A 16,600-nucleotide genomic window follows, 5' to 3' on the forward strand; every position below is an offset into this window, starting at 1 on the left:
TTACCACAGTAAAAAATTGTGTAATAACTGGAAAGTGTACACAACGAAACATGCAGAGATCATCAGTGCTCTGTATTTTGTTTTGGGTGACAGTTAACATCGTTGTATGCATTTGTCAAAACAGCGAATTTTACACTGAAAAGGTGTGCATTTTACTATACGTACGATATAATTCAAATACATAGAGTTCAAAGTGGTCTCTAGGGAACATAGTCAAAGGGTACAGGGGGCTGCCTTTTTCATTATAAACCTTGATATTATTTTTTTAAACCATGCATATTACTTTGCAGAAAATTAAAATGTAATTTAAAGTTTCCTCACTCCGATTCCAACCTCACCAAGCAAAGGTCCTCCCCCTAAGCTCCAATCCAGAGACTGAGAGAACCGTCCCGCGGGTGCAGAATCGGGCACGTTCCGCAGCCGAGATCCCAGCGGTAGACGTGTACCTGGTGTCTTTTTTTTTCTTTTTTTAAGATTTTATTTACTTATTCATGAGAGACAGAGAGAGAGAGAGAGAGAGGCAGAGGGAGAAGCAGGCTCCATGCAGGGAGCCCGACACGGGACTCGATCCCCGGACCCCAGGATCACGCCCCGGGCCGAAGGCAGGCGCCAAACCGCCGAGCCACCCAGGGATCCCCTGTACCTGGTTTCTATCTCGGCCGTCCCCAGGGTTCGGCCAGGGTATGTGTATCTCCTGCAGGAGCGAGGAACCCGATTCCAGATGCTACCGTCGAGAGGCATAGGGGTAGACCGCAGAGGGAACAACCCCGAGTTCTAAGGATGCCGAGGATAGGTTCCAGGTGACGGAGGGGCGCTTTCCAACGACCCGCCAACCGGGGTCCCGCGGCTCAGCCTCTTCCTGCTTTGTGAGCCAATCAGCGGCCGCCGGGAAGTGCGGGCAAAGAGCGGTGCTGGAAGCCACTGCCCACCCATCTGTCTCGAAGGCAGGCCGGCTCCGCCCCCCGGCCCACTTCTCCCAGTTCCGTCTCTGCCTCGCCTAAAAGCCCCACCTGCGGCGGCCATTGTGGTTGAGGGCAAGTGGCCGCTGAGGCCAGAGAAGCCAGACAGGCGCCATGTTTGATATGATCAAGGAATGGCGCCCTTAAGAGCATCCAGTGACAACTGAAGCCAGGATGTCGCCATATTTTCTGAAGACACCTTCCGGGTCCCTTAGCCCGCTGTCTAAGTCCAAGCTGCCATGAAGTGAATAAACACCGAGGGGTTTTCTTTATCCCTGTCACAACCCCCGAATCCCTAGCAGCCAGTCCCTGCTATCTCGGTGCCCTCGACTGCGTTCGGACGCCAAGGCTGGGCGGGGCCCCGACCTCCGGAGCCCTTCTTGTGGACGACGAAAGCTGAGGCCGCGCGCCGGGAGGCGGTGGCCTAGGGGCCAAGGCGGCCGCCGCTCGGGGCCAGGAGGCCCCATGGCGCCGCCCCCAGCCCCGTTCCTGGCGCTGAGACCAGGAGAGACCGGGCCTGGTCACAAGAAGCCCGGGGCCGTGAGCTTCGCGGACGTGGCCGTGTACTTCTCCCCGGAGGAGTGGGGCTGCCTGCGGCCCGCGCAGAGGGCCCTGTACCGGGACGTGATGCGGGAGACCTACGGCCACCTGGGCGCGCTCGGTGAGGCCCCGGGTCAGAGCCCCCCGCCCCCTCTTCCTTCACTGGGGTTCACAGGGGAGATGACATGAGGACCGAGAGGATTGTGAGCCCTAATCCGGCACTATTCCACCAGCAGCACCAGCCATCTCTATTCCCAGGACAGGGCTTCAGGTTAGCGAGCACTTCCTTCAGGCAGGAGCACTGCAGACCCTGTCCAGGCTGAGCATAAGTTCTGAGGAGGTGCCCTAACCCTGGCAGGGGGTTGCCGTCTTCCCAGGACAGCCTCTCAGGCCAGCACTGTGATCCCTGTTCTCTCCCAGGATTCCCAGGCCCCAAACCAGCCCTCATCTCTTGGATGGAACAGGAGAGTGAGGCTTGGAGCCCCGCCGCCCAGGATCCTGAGGAGGGGGAGAGCCTGGGAGGAGCTCTGAGAGGTGAGGGATGGTCCCAAGTCTCCCCCAACTTGGCGCTCTAGGGCTTCCTGTCTCACAAAATTTTCCTTTGGACCCCCACTTCCAGCAACCCTAAAGGAATTCCAATTTTGGATACTAAAGGAGAAAAGAAGGCAGACCTGTTACAGAGTTTTCAGAACTTGGGACAGTTAGTCATTTTAGGACCAACTAAATGTCATTTTAGGATCAACTCCTACCAGAGTAGGAGCATTAAGAACCCAAGTGCAAGACTCCAGTTTCCAGGGACCTCTTGGAGAAAACACCACTCATTCTCCCCTTTTCAAGAACAACTAAAACCCCCTAGGAATGGAAGCTGCTTCAGGTCTGCCTTTCACATTGCTCAAGCAAGGCAAAGTGGTACAAGAGGTCAACAACATGGCTTTTCCCTCACCATCCCCTAGCAGAGTGATCTTGAACAAATATGTCTCATCTGTAAAAGCCTTATCCTACAAAAAAATCGAGAAAACACAATAATAATAGCTATTGTTGCAGTGAGCATTTACTAAATGCCTATGACATGCTTCTATTGATTTACTCCTTCCAACAACCCTGTGAAGTAAAGAAACCATTGATTCCCATTTGAAACAGGAGTGAGACCAAGGCCCGGATAAGTCACTCGTAAGAGATGTGAATCTTGTTTATCATTCTTCAAAGCCTGTGTATTAATCGCTCGGCAGTACTTTTTGCCACTTCCCTAAGTAAAAGAACCCTATAATCTGAGATGGTGTAAGGAAGCGTGTTTTAAAATGTATCTTAATTCCTGTTTCCCAGGAGACACCCCAAACAAGGAAGAGGCACCAGAGGAAGGGCCAGGAGCCAAGGGACCCAGAAAGATTCCTGGGAAGGAGTCTTTTAAGGAGCTGGTTAAACACAACCCTGACCGGACCATCAGAAAAGTTTCAGCAAGAGCACAGCCACCCACGAACGCTACCTGGAACCAAAGCACAGGTGCGCAGCCCTCAGTGCCCAGCATGGACACTCAGGAGAGCCAGCGGCGACACGTGTGTGCAGACTGTGGCCGCCGCTTCACCTACCCCTCACTGCTGGTCAGCCACCGACGGATGCACTCAGGGGAGCGACCATTCCCCTGCCCAGAGTGTGGCATGCGCTTCAAGAGGAAGTTTGCCGTGGAAGCGCACCAGTGGATCCACCGCTCCTGCTCAGGGGGGCGACGGGGCCGCAGGCCGGGGATCCGGGCTGTGCCTCGGGCTCCGGTGAGGGGTGACCGGGACCCACCTGTGCTGTTCCGACACTACCCGGACATCTTTGAGGAGTGCGGTTGAGCTACTCCCAGAGGCTGGGGTTAGTCTGACCTTGGACTGCCTGGGCCCTGAGGGAGGCTCCTAAGGCAGGGATTTTGGGAACCGAAATTCATCCCTTGGGCTTCCATCAAGGATCCCTCAAGTTTCAAAACTTGTAAAAAGAAAAGTGCCTGTAAAGATTCAAATAGATTAAACTTGACACTACTCCCCCTCCCCCCAGTCTTTCTAAAAAAAAAAAAAATGAACAGTGAGATACTGGACTTTTCTCAAAGTGTTAATCTCAGCAGCAAGTGCAACCTGCTGAGTGTTGTCTCAGAAACCTCCCCTTGCTGCTTCTCTACATCAGAGGCAAATGCTGAGGGGACTCCCCAGGCCTGGGGAAAGGGGCCCTGGAACCTAGGGCATGGTGAAGCCCTGGCTAATTGACAGCAGGGAGCCTAGGAAGTGAAGTGGGTGGAAAGAGCACAGAAGCACAAATCTAGTCTCTGCAACTTGTCCCTGGGCACAGCTGGTAAGTCATATCCTGTCCCTGAGCCTCAGCTCCCTCATCTGTAAAATAAAGATTAAAAATATCTACCTCAGCTGGTTACTGTGAAGGCTAAAATTTTAACAAGATAGTATGTATGACATAGTAAATGTGCAATAAACATTTGTTGAAAGAGTGAATTATTGACATTTTATGCTTCAGAAAATGTAAAGAAGCCTCCTAAGGAGGCAGGGCATGGACCTCAATAGCCATATTTTGCAGATGAGTAAACTGAGGCTCTGAGAGAGAAAGTGGTTTTCTCAAAGTGTCACTGCTATAAGGCAGCAAAGCTGGAAACTGACACAGTGCCTAGATATCTACCACCTTCAATGGGCGATCACATCTGGGTAGAAAACATAGAAGGGGCTCAGGTTAGGGGGAGGTGAAGACTGGGTTCTGGGGAGAGGCCTAGCCTTGCCTTCTTGGGAGAGTCTCACCAGGAAATGGAGAGTCCCATTAAGGCCAGTGATCTTTCACTTAGAAAGTGCCATCAACATTAATGACCAGAGATTGAGTGGCTTCTGTGAGAGACTGCTAGGTGGTAAGGGAGTTCTAGCATGAGGCAGGCTTATCTCATTCATTCATTTGTTCAGCAAACACCATATGAGGCCTCTGTGGGGTTTTTTGCTGGGCTCCAGGGACACTCAGACTCATTCATTCATTGATTCATTCAGCAAATACTCTATGAGGCCTCTGTAGGGTTTTGTGCTGGGCTCCAGGGACACTTGGACTCAGGTCCCATGCTACATGGTGATTGGGGCTATGATGGAGGAAGCCCAGAGGCACCATCTAACCCATCCTGGGTCAGATGATACATCTGTATCATCCTGATGATGATACATCAGGAAATGCAGCTTGGAGGAGGTTTACCCCTGAGGCACTGAGGAGCCATAGACAGGTCTTAAACAGGAGCAGGGCTATTTGACCAGTGTTGTGGGAAGATGTGACCTGTGCAGAAGTCTAGACTAGAGATCTCTTGAGCATCTGCTCCCAGGTAGAGGTGAGCAGGAGCTGGGGCCAGGCTAAAAAGCAAGTTGCTCTTGTTTGCTGACCTTGGAACTGGGGAGAAAGATACCCAGGAGAGGCTTCTGCCATAGAATCTGCATGACTCAGTGGGTTTTAATATGAGCTGTGAAAAAGTGAGTCCTACAGGGTTCAGGCTTAGAGAGCTGGAGCAAGGGAGCCTGAGTGCCTGGCAAGGGGCAGTCGGGAGTGGGACAGTGTGGAGGATAAGGGATGACCAGTACTGGACAGGGGTGAGTCGAAGAGAAGGTGGAGCTGGAGAGAAGAGGCGCCACCAGGGAGGCAGGAGCAGAACCCAGCATGGTGTAGCAGGAACAGAGCTGCCCAGGTCAGCATACAGCACAGAGTGAGTGCTATCTGCTTTCTTTCGTGTTTATCCATTGAACAAATACCTACTAAGCATTTGCCATGTACTAGGCACTGTTCTGTATGCCAAGACACAGCAGGGAAAAGGGACATAGGAACTGTTTTAGAGCTTACTTTTGAGAAGGGTGGGGTGGGGGATCCCTGGGTGGCTCAGTGGTTTAGCGCCTGCCTTCAGCCCAGGGCATGATCCTGAAGACCCGGGATCGAGTCCCACGTCGGGCTCCCTGCATGGAGTCTGCTTCTCCCTCTGCCTGTGTCTCTGCCTCTCTCTCTCTCTCTCTCTGTGTCTCTCATGAATAAATAAAATCTTAAAGAGAGAGAGAGAGAGAGAAGGGTGGGGTGAAACAAGTGATAAGCCAGCCCATAAGTAAGACAGACAAGTGATAAACCAGTACATGAGACAGGGTATTGGAGCTGTAAATACTAAGTACCACAAAGGACTAGAACAGAGGATGTACTTTGAAAGTGCCTGTTGCAGATGGGTACTAAGGCCAGACCTTGATGCAGAGGAGACATCTGAACTGAGATCCAAATGATGAGAAGGAGCCAAGAGGAAACAGGTGGCAGGATGTGGGAGTGGGTGTGTGTGTGTTTTAGAAGCGGGAGTCCAGGGCGGAGGGGGCAGTTTCCAGGCAGAGAGAACAGCAGGTGCCATGCTCTGAGGTGGGGAGGAGGTTGGGTGAGGAGCAGATAAGATAGGACTCTGGTGGCTAGGTTGAGGAACTGAGTAGAGAAGAATTACAGATAAGCTTGGAGGAGGGGAAGGGAGCGAATCATAAAGCTCTGGCTTGCCACAGTGCCAAGTCTGGATTTGATTCTAAATATACTGGAAAACCATTGGGTTGTTTTTGTTTTCATCTGGTGGCAAAATATACATAAAAATTTACCATTTAAAATATTTTTAAGTATACAGTTTAGTGACATTAAGGACATTCACATTGTGTGCATCCATCATCACCAGCCCTTTCTAGAACTTTTTCATCTTCCCCAGCTGAAAGCCTGTCCCCATTACACACCAAGTTCCCACTCCTCCTTTCTCCAGCCCCGGGCACCCACCATTCCATTTGCTCTATGAATTTGACTACTCTAGGAACCTCCTCTAAACCACGGGGAAGTTTCAAGCAGAGTGGCAAGGTGATCTGATTTGCAAACCCACTCTGACTGCTCTGCAAATGGACTGCAGAGGGGCAAGCAGAATGGAGATGGAGGCTGGCAGAGGGCGGAAAGTAAACACTGGGAGTTGAAAGGACAGGACCGGTCTGTGGGCTGGGTGTAGGGGCTGAGGGCATCAGAGGAGATAGGAATGATGATAAGATTTTTGGCTGAGGGAGGAGGAGGATAGAGGGGCCAGTTCCTGGGGTGGCCCAGGGTTGGGGGTGACGACAGCATGGACTGCAGCATTTCAGAGGTGGAAGGGAACTTTTGCAAGCTGTCTGGTTCAAAGGTTTAAGCAGGGTTTAGTAAGCTGTGAGTGGAATATGTTTCTTTGCTGAGGAGATTTTTCCCCCTGGGGGACATGGGGAAAACTGTTCTTTCCCCAAGCTTTCGTGTAAATACTGTTCCACAGAATATGTTCTGAGAAAGGCTGAGGCCCAGGGAGGGGAAGGACCTTACTTACGATCACACAGTTGAATTAGTGGCAGCGGTAGCCCTGGAACCTAAATCTCTGAATTTCTCAGTGGATGCTCTTGCTTTTTTTTTTTACTACACCAGGTGGCAGTGTCAATGGATGGGAAAGGCAAAAAGGCCAGAGGTCCAGAGGGCAGCCAGGCAACCCAGGCCTAAATCAGCAAGGGCTCGAATGAGGATCCCACTAATGAGAGCTGCAACAGGGTACCTCTTGTGAAGCCCATCACCCTTCCTCCAGGGCAATTTCACCTACCTCCTAAACACTCAAATGATACTTTTTTTGCCATGACACAACCCTTAAATACAACCCTTTTACTTACTTTCAATACTTATGATAGCCCATCATTTAACTTTTTTTTCTCTTCCCTTTTGTATGACAGCATGGAATTGTATATACGACCAGAAGCAGCTCTTCCAACCTCACGGGTTGTTGCTCCATGCACTAGCTCACATTACAACTGCATTTTGGTAACCTGGCTTAAAATCCACCTCACTCTGTGGTTGCTGAGATTTTACCTGCAGTTATTTGAAGCATTACAGCATGGGTTCTGGTATTAGACTGCCTAGGTTTGAATTCTGGCTTCACCACTTAACAGCTGGGTGGCCTGGGGATAGGTCACCCTCTCCCTGTGCCTAAGCTTCCTAATCCAAAAGGGGATTTACCTCTGAGAGATTGTAAGGGTTCAGTGAGTTAACAGGCAGAAGTACTTAAGACAGTCTGGCATGTAGTAAGTGATCAAGTAAGGTAAACTAACATGATTCATAGTTTACTCAGACAGAACCAACTACAGCCCTTGCACAGTCCGCCATTGTTCTCTTAGAGGAGCTTGGACTTGGGAAGTCCCAGGCACCTTTAAACGCTGTGTTAATACAAACGAGCCAGGTTATTCACTAACCCATCAACCCATATACTTTTTTTTTTTTTTTAAGGTTTTATTTATTTATTCATGAGAGACAAAGGGCGGGGGGGGAGAGAGAGAGAGGCAGAGACACAGGCAGAGGGAGAAGCAGGCTCCATGCAGGGAGCCCGACATGGGACTCTATCCCAGGTCTCCAGGATCACGCCCTGGACTGAAGGCGGCGCTAAACCGCTGAGCCCTCCGGGTTGCTCCCCATCTACTTTTTATAAAAGTATCATTTAAATGGAGAATGGAGTTCATTTTCACAAGGTCAGCAGGGGTCAGTACATTCAAAGTCTTTGTTGCTTTTCCTGTAACAAGCCTGGAGGAGGCAGCGCGAAATGGTGGAAAAGGCTCGAATTTAGGAGTCAGTTACTCCTGTTATCCCATTGGCTGCTTGACCGTGGTGACGACCAGATTTGTTTCCTCTTCTGTCAAACAGCTGAACTCTAAGGCATTCAGAGGCATTCGGCCTAGTGTCCTCGGTTAAAGAGCTAGCATATGTATGGAAATAGTACAGTACAGGCTCTATCCGGCTGCATGTTTAAGAAACTGATTATCGAAGGATAGGGTGGGAGGAGATGTCACACAGTATTATTCTGTACTTTTTTTTTTTTAAGGTTTTATTTATTTATTCATGAGAGGCACAGAAAGAGAGGCAGAGACCCAGGCAGAGGGAGAAGCAGGCTCCATGCAGGGAGCCGGATGTGGGACTCCATCCGGGGACCCCAAGATCACGCCCCGAGCCACCCAGGCGTCCCTATTCTGTACCTTGTAAATGAAAAAAAAAATTGAGAAATGAACTAGCTTGCCAAAAATAAATTTTCTTTTAAGATCACCGAGTGGGCGGCCGAAGGGGAATGGGAGGGGGCCGTCGAGTCCTGAACCCCGACCCCTCCCACCGCCCCAGTCGGACCGAATTGCCCGCAGCGCTCACGCACCCGAGCCTCCACCCCTTTCCCCCCGCCGAACCTGAGAACAGACGTCGAAGCGGGTGGGGCCATCTTAACTATGGGCAAGAGTCGTTCCTAAGCAGCTTGCGGAAAGCAGAAGACGGCTCGAGGGCGAAATAAACCAGGTCATCAATACCAGACCCATAGTGACGCTGTTAAATGCTTCTCCCTAAAATTGAAAGATGCTGGAATGCCACCATCTTTTTTGAGGGCGCCTTCATTTTCTCGGTCGTGGAACCACCGAGTTTGCGTAACCGACCTAGCCGTCCTAGCGCGGCCCCACCCGAGGCTACTTCCGGCCTCCTAGGCCCGGAAGAACCAGCTTCCTGGACGCGGAATCCTGGGTCGTCTCTTCCCTGGTGCGGGGGTGGGGGGGCCACTGGGTCCTTGGCCCTGTTCCCGGCTCCCTGCTGAGGGGCTTGTAGAGGCCGGACCAGAAGAAGAAAGGTGATAAGACCGAGGGCCGAGAATTTCGCGGAGGTAGCCGCGTATTTCTTCCCTGAGGAATGGGGGTGTCTCCGGCCCCCGCCGAGGCCGGTGTGCCGGGACGTGATCCGGGAGACCTATAGCCAACCTGGCTGCGCTCGGTGAGGTCGGCCGGCCTGAGTCTCTGAAAAGGGAAGGGGGCGGGTGGGATGTGCAGGTCTGAGTGCCAGACTCGCCCCCCACTTCAGCCCTAGCCCCCCTTCAGCCCTAGGATGACTTCCCCACCAAATCGGCCTAACAAATTTATAACTAAGCCTCTTCGCCCAGGCCGGACTACTCTCCAGTGCCTTCCCAGGACTTTCTGCAAAACGTTCAGAATCTGTGTACTACGGCGTCAAGGCCCGTGGCCTGCTAACCTCCAATTCAAACGCAATCTCTCCCTACAAACAAATGATCCCATCGGTTCCAGCTACAAGGAATCTGTTTTTTGGACATCTAACTTAATGAGCTAATCTAACACCTTTCAATGCCCTTTTCAAATGCCGTTTTTAATAAATTCCCCCTGGAACTCTTCTGCCCCATGCAGGAAGTCTCAGCTGCAGCTCCCTGTCTATCTCTATAACTGCCTTAAGGTCTCTGCACCTGTGCTCCTAGTGCTCATAGATATAAAAGAAAGAAAGAAAAAAAATATATATATATATATATATTCATTCATGAGAGTCACAGAGAGAGAGAGAGAGAGAGAGAGGCAGAGACGCAGGCAGAGGGAGAAGCAGGCTCCATGCAGGGAGGCCGATGCGGGACTCCCATCTCAGGACTCCAGGATCAGGCCTCGAGTTAAAGACAGCGGCTCAACCACTGAGCCACCCAGGCATCCCTCTCAGTGTAAATTTAGAGCTTACTGTAAACTTAGAGCAGGAACCTTATTTTGGTTAACCAATGTCTCCAACACCTAGAACATCTAGAACAATGCCTGCCACACAAATAATGGCCAATATATTTTCATCAAATGAATGAATGAAGTGTTTAGGGTTCTTCCCTAAGTGCTGAGTGCTTAGGGTTCTTCTCCCGGATTCCCAGACCCCAAATCAGCCCTCATCTCCTGGGTGGAGCAGGTGCCCTAGCTGTGAGGTGTAGATGCTCAGGGTCCCCAGGAAGATGACTGAGAGAAAGATGAGAAGTGGGGGTACTATTCGAGGTCCAGCTAGAAGGGAATATGTTTTGTTGAACAGGAAACCCCATCTATGTGTTACTTACCACTTTTTGCTGACCTGAATTTATGATAGCCGCTGGGGACTAGGATCTTGACCTTCTCTTTCTCACTTAATTGAGGCATCCAGTGGTCAGGTCACACTGTACAAGTCAAATTCTAGGTCAGTGGCAGCATGTGAATTAAAGTTTAGGATGGAAGCAGTTCACGTTCTGTCTCTAGGTGCCTGTGTCTTAAAACAGCTGTTGAGGGGATCTCTTTGGGTTGGTCCTGAAGTGGGAATGTCCCTGACTCGTGACCGACCACCTCAATTGGTCAACATGATCTCGATGGGTGCTTCCAAGGGGCTAGGTACCCATCTGCGGTTGTGAAAGTTGATTCTGTCACCTGAACATGAGTAGAGTTTGACTGAACCGGGCAAAAATTAAGTTTTGAATCTGCTATGTTTCAAAACAGCCACTCAGAAAAATGATACATTTGGAAGGAGCCAGCAGAAGGAGTCTACTGAGGGGAGTTGTCCTGAGCCCCTGGAATCAGAGACACTAGCTTGGTCTCTGAGCCTGTGGTCAAGCCTCCCTACATAGACAGCGCTTCCCAAGCCCCAAGTCTATACCAAGCTTCAGTGCCTGGTACTCACACAGCACCCTGCCCTGAATGCAGCCACACTTTGCCATGACCTTTCACCTGACTCAGTGCACTCTGGAGAGGGACCCTTTGTCTACAGCTAGTGTGGCACCTGTTTCTGCCACAGCTAATACCTCTCATGCTACCTGCTGACACAGAGGCAAGCCCTCTTATTCCTGTCCCCCGTGTGGGAGGTGCTTCTGCCAAAGACCCACCAGTAGACCCCAGTGCAGCCTGTGTTGTGGACCTCAAGGGCTGACACCTGGTTGTGAACTCTGCCCTGGGTTCTCCTCAGGAGCGTCTAGACCCCTCTGTGAGTTTCTAGCACTACCCAGAGCTCTTCTGGGCCTGTGTGAGAGCTATCACTGTGAGGAGTGGGCAGCGACATGACAAAACTCTTACTAAAAAAATTTGTCCTTCAAGGGCCTGGGGTTAGGAGTAGTTAGGGCTCAGTCAAGTCCCCGAGCAAATCTGCATCCTTATCTTTTCTGGGCTTTTTCTCTTCCTTTTCCCCTTTCTGCTTTGATCACTTCTACTTGCCCAGCTCTTCCGGTGTGGGGAGAGGTATCCACTAGGTGTAAAGTTTTAGACAGAAGTCTCAGGGAGACCTCTGGAAAGTGGAAGTCAAGAGAAGCTCCAGACTAGATCCGATCTGGTGAAAGGAGGTGCATTTCCATGATGTGTGTGAAATGCAGTGATTTAGCTGGACAAAAAAAAAAAATTATCAAGTGTTCTTAGGGTAGGGTATTTATGAAGTCATGTGGGGCTGCAGAGTAAGCCCTCAATAAACGTGTGGAGTGAGAGAGGGAGGTTGGAGATAGAAATGATAGGGAGGGATCCCTGGGTGGTGCAGCGGTTAGGCGCTTGCCTTTGGCCCAGGGCGCGATCCTGGAGACCGGGGATCGAATCCCACGTCGGGCTCCCGGTGCATGGAGCCTGCTTCTCCCTCTGCCTGTGTCTCTGCCTCTCTCTCTCTCTCTGTGACTATCATAAATAAATAAAAATTAAAAAAAAAAAAAGAAATGATAGGGAGAGTTGGTGTCATTTGCATGTAAAGATCCCAGGGGGAGCAGGCTGGGGGAATAAAGGGAGGAGTTCAGTTGGAGCCTTGCCTAGTGGGAGGTGCTAGTGGGACATTCGCAGGAGCAAGAGGGCAGGTGGCTCTGTGATCAGGAGCTTAGGAGCCAGGCTTGAGCTAGAAGTAAATAGATGTTCTAGAGGCCTCCTGCAGGGTAGGTGCGGAGGGAGTAACCTAGCAGAAAGTGAGTCCTTCTGACCTTTTACAGACCTTACCTTATCCCCCCTCCCCGCCCCCGCCGCCTGTATGATCTCCTGAAATAGAAGCTCCCAGAACTTCAGGCTCGAAGAAGTTTCCAGTAGAGAAAGTTCTCTTTTACCCACATTTTTCTCCTCTCAACATTGGAAAAAGGCTGTTGTCACACAGTGACAGGCCGAAACCCAGGAACCCACGAGGGAATGGCTGGGCGAGAAAAGTAGCGTAGAATTCACAGAGGCAGAGGCCAGGTCAGCCCGCACCTCCCGCCGCGCGCGTCCCGCCCGGGGCCGTGGTGGCCCGCGCCTCCCTGGGGGCCAGGTGGAGCGGGCCGGCCTCCCGCACTTGTAGCCGCCGCGGCCATTTTGGCTGAGGGCTCGCGGACAAAGCCACCTGGAGACCCCGGGGGAGGCGCCATCTGGGCACGGTTGCGTCGGAGCAACGTTCGCGCGTCGCCTTGCCGCCATTTCTCTCTGAGGCTCTGTATCCCCTCCGCTTGCGGCCCCGCGTCCCTGGGCACCCTGGTGGGCCTTCGAGGGGCCGGCTGCTGCCTCGCAGCCCGCCGCACCGCGCCCCGGCCCGGGGCAGTCCTCCGGCGTGGGAGGCCCCGCGGGCCCTAGCCCGGCCCTGGCCATGGCGCCGCCTCCGGTCCGGCTCCCCGCGTGGGAACCGGACGGGCCCGGGCGTGAGCGGAGGAGGCCGGGCGCCGTGAGCTTCGCGGACGTGGCCGTGTACTTCTCCCCGGAGGAGTGGGGCTGCCTGCGGCCCGCGCAGAGGGCCCTGTACCGGGACGTGATGCGGGAGACCTACGGCCACCTGGGCGCGCTCGGTGAGGCCCCGCCTGCTCGCCTGGCCACCTCCCCGCCCCGCCCGCCCGCCCAGCCTCCCGGCCGGCTGGGCAGTGGGGAGGCCCTAGGTCTGGGAAGCCCGCACCGCGGGGGGCGGCCTCCCGGCAGCGTGGGCTTTACGTTCTCCTCCCCCAGGGTTCCGAGGCGCCAAGCCTGCTCTCATCTCCTGGGTGGAGGAAGAGGCCGACCTGTGGGGCCCGGATGCCCGGGATCCGGAGGTGGGAGAGTGTGTGACAGAAACAGACGCAGGTGAAGTATTGGGTACTGCGTCTCCTGGGACCTCCTCTGGGCCCGACCCTCCAGCTGCCCTCTGCCACCGGCTTCCCTGCGCCTGTTACCTTGCCGGCGCCTGCCTCGCAGCCACCTAGAAGGGGACTGGGAGTGGCCCAGGCGCGGCGGGGGTGCGGGGCCCTGCGTACCTGCCTCTCCAGCCAGTCTGTGCCCCTCCCATCTTGTTGGTCTCTAAGCTCTATTGAGCTGCACATCATCCCTCCTGCTGTTGTCCTACACTCTAGCTTTTCTGCCACCTCTTGTGTTTTAGTTTCTTTTTGTTATATTTTTGGTGCCATCTCCTTTCTCCCTCCGTGTGAACTTGTCAATGCCGACCTCCTTCCTGCCTTTCTTGTACTGTTCCTGCTGCCTCGAGAGCCCTTAGACATCACTCATCCTAGGTGATCCAGCAAAAATGCCCCCCCCTCCGCCCTCCCTCCAACCCTGTTCCAATTCCTCAGCTCCAAGGTAGAATGTACAGCGCTCTGTTCCTTCCTTCCTCCTTTCCTTCTTTGTCTCTGCGTCTTTTCTGTTTTCTGTAGCTCGGTAAAAAGTGTCACTCGGAGCTTCCTTGCCTGCACCAAGCTAAGTCCCAGAGGCAGCAGTGGGTCCAGAAGGTGGCTGTATTTAAAAGGCTTCTCTGTCACCGCTTGGGGTTTGGCCTTAAAGACCAGGATAAGCCAGGGCCTGAGCTCTACCCTTACCTCCCAGCAGATTCCAGAAACAAGGAAGAGGAAAGACAAAGAGAGGGGACCGAGGCCCTGGAGAAGAGCCCTTCTGTGGAAGCTCGGCCTTCTGGGCTGACAGTTCTGTCACACCCTTCTGCCGGGCTCCCTTATAGCTTGGAGCAGCCGTCCAAGGCAACTCGCCGTGGTCGCCCTCCACTCTGTGCCCATCCCCCTGTCCCAAGAGCAGACCAGCGTCATGGTTGCTACATGTGCGGGAAGAGTTTTGCTTGGCGCTCCACCCTGGTGGAGCACCTGTACACCCACACGGGAGAGAAGCCCTTCTGTTGCCCTGACTGTGGCAAGGGCTTCAGCCAGGCCTCCTCTCTGAGCAAGCACCGAGCCATCCACCGTGGGGACCGGCCCCACCGCTGCCTGGACTGTGGCCGGGCCTTCACCCAGCGCTCTGCCCTCACTACTCACCTGCGGGTTCACACGGGCGAGAAGCCCTACTGCTGTGCTGACTGTGGCCGCTGCTTTAGCCAGAGCTCTGCCCTCTACCAGCACCAGCGCGTCCACAGTGGCGAGACTCCCTTCCCCTGCCTGGACTGTGGTCGTGCCTTTGCCCATGCGTCAGACCTTCGGCGCCATGTACGCACCCATACGGGCGAGAAACCCTACCCGTGCCCAGACTGTGGGCGCTGTTTCCGGCAGAGCTCTGAAATGGCAGCCCATCGTCGTACCCACAGCGGTGAACGCCCCTACCCATGTCCTCAGTGTGGCAGGTGCTTTGGCCAGAAATCAGCCATGGCCAAGCACCAGTGGGTCCATCGGCCTGGTGCCGGGGGGCACAGGGGCCAGGGTGCCAGTGGGCTGCCTGTGCCTCTGGCCCCTGGCCAAGAGGACCTGGACCCACCTGTGGGTTTCCAGCACTACCCAGAAATATTCCAGGAGTGTGGGTGATGGTCTCAGAGATGTCAAGGCAAAGGGTGAAGATCTAAACCTCGCCTGAGGCCCAGGGTGGCCTCTGGGGCCTGAACCTCTGTGGCAGCTCCAGGGAGGTCGCAGAATTCCAGGCAAGAGGTGGACCTGGGGGATGAGGACCATCTTATCTTAGGCCTTCACAAGCCTGATCTGCTGACACCTTGCTCCCTACTGTCCAGACTCTAGAAGCCCCCTCTGCTCCATTAGGGCTGAGGTAAGCACCTAGATAAGACCTCCACTGTGGGGAAGAGAAGGCTGTTAAGAGACGTGTTAAGAGAATTGAGATAGGGAACTTTGTTGTATCCATTGTCTTCACTGCAGGAGTTAAAAACTGATGGCCATGTACTGGATCTGGCTTGTAATAACTTTACAAATTATTTTTGGCCCAACCAGCATTTTAAAAATGTTACAAATTATGGTTAAGACTTAAAAGGATATTTTACACAAAAATCCAGGTTTCTGGCCTCTTTTGAAAAATTCAAAGATTTGGTAACTCGACCTGAGTTCCTACAGAACCACAGTTGGCAGGAGCTGCAGGGCAGCTGTTCATCATGCTCACCACCCCTTCCTGGCTTCTGACGAGTGTCAGCTGGCCATCGTCATCACTTGTCCATGTCCCTGGTATAGCAGACTCCCTCCATCTGGCACTTTCCCCTTGTTTTCATGCCCCATTGGGCTCCTGTAGCTGTTCAAGTTTGCAAACTGGTGTATAGCAGTCATGTTTTCCTGAACCAGGGATTCAGGTAGACAGCACCTATATGAAAGGGTGGCAGGAAAGAAGTAAAAGCAGGCTTTATTTCAGATGTTTACTTGTGTCACGTTTTCTGGTTTACAAAGTAATGTCTTGTTCATTAACTCATTTTGCCCTCATAACTGTCTGAGGAAGGAATCATGTAGCTTGGGCAGCCCCTGTAGCGCAGCGGTTTAGCGCTGCCTGCAGCCCAGGGTGTGATCCTGGAGACCCAGGATTGAGTCCCATGTCAGGCTTCCTGCACGGAGCCTGCTTCTCCCTCTGCCTGTCTCTGCCTCTGTCTTGCTCTCTCTGAATAAATAAATAAACCTTTAAAAAAATAAAAAAGGAATCATGTAGCTTGAAGAGGACAGCCTAGTCAGGAAGAGGCTGCCAGGACTGTACTTGGCCCCAAACTGAGAGGTATCTTTGCCATGCCACAGTAGGATTTCCACTGACTGGCACTTCTTGGTTTTGAAGATGAAGGCTCTGAGTCTTCCAGTCCTTGGGCCTCCCTGGGAGACCCTTACCATTGGGCCTTAGCTAGCCTCTACCCAGCCAGAAGGCCCTCATCACATTTTTGAATTGGAAGAGAGCTTTCTATCTTTTTGCATTTGGGGACTCTGAGACTGGGGAAAGTCAAATGACCTGTCCAAGGTCACACACAGGGAGACTCCAGGGTTCTTGGTTTACTGCCATCTTTGTCACACCACTCCTGAGTTCCTTGCCAGTGTCTCAGCCAGGGTTCTGGAGGCATCTGCTCCCTCCCTACAACGACTCCCAGGCAGTGACCTAGCCTAGGGACAGAGCAACCCAGTGTCAGTGAAGCCCAGTCACAAGATGAGTGACAAAACAGCCAAA

General features: G+C 52.9%; 1 protein-coding gene and 1 long non-coding RNA gene across 2 annotated transcripts; both read left to right on the forward strand.

Moving 5' to 3' along the window:
- Positions 1-909: 909 nt before the first annotated feature.
- Positions 910-15,812, forward strand: LOC100683431 (zinc finger protein 764). Its single transcript, XM_038541718.1, has 6 exons — positions 910-1,620; positions 1,920-2,033; positions 2,823-3,329; positions 12,721-13,071; positions 13,226-13,339; positions 14,075-15,812. The coding sequence occupies exons 1-6, from the start codon at positions 1,425-1,427 to the stop codon at positions 14,986-14,988; spliced, it is 2,196 nt and encodes a 731-aa protein (XP_038397646.1). The 5' UTR covers positions 910-1,424; the 3' UTR covers positions 14,989-15,812.
- On the forward strand, positions 8,990-9,736 carry LOC102154421. The gene is made up of 2 exons (XR_005360731.1): positions 8,990-9,296; positions 9,463-9,736. It is a non-coding gene; the product is annotated as an uncharacterized LOC102154421 (long non-coding RNA).
- Positions 15,813-16,600: the final 788 nt, after the last annotated feature.

This window comes from Canis lupus, chromosome 6 (genome assembly GCF_011100685.1).
Source record: "Canis lupus familiaris isolate Mischka breed German Shepherd chromosome 6, alternate assembly UU_Cfam_GSD_1.0, whole genome shotgun sequence".
Taxonomy (NCBI): Eukaryota; Metazoa; Chordata; class Mammalia; order Carnivora; family Canidae; genus Canis; species Canis lupus.

Coding starts and splice junctions, on each gene's coding strand:
- LOC100683431 (XM_038541718.1), top strand. CDS start 1,425: ATGGCGCCGCCCCCAGCCCCGTTCCTGGCGCTGAGACCAGGAGAGACC. Junction 1,621..1,919: donor CGGCCACCTGGGCGCGCTCG/GTGAGGCCCCGG, acceptor GTTCTCTCCCAG/GATTCCCAGGCCCCAAACCA. Junction 2,034..2,822: donor CCTGGGAGGAGCTCTGAGAG/GTGAGGGATGGT, acceptor CCTGTTTCCCAG/GAGACACCCCAAACAAGGAA.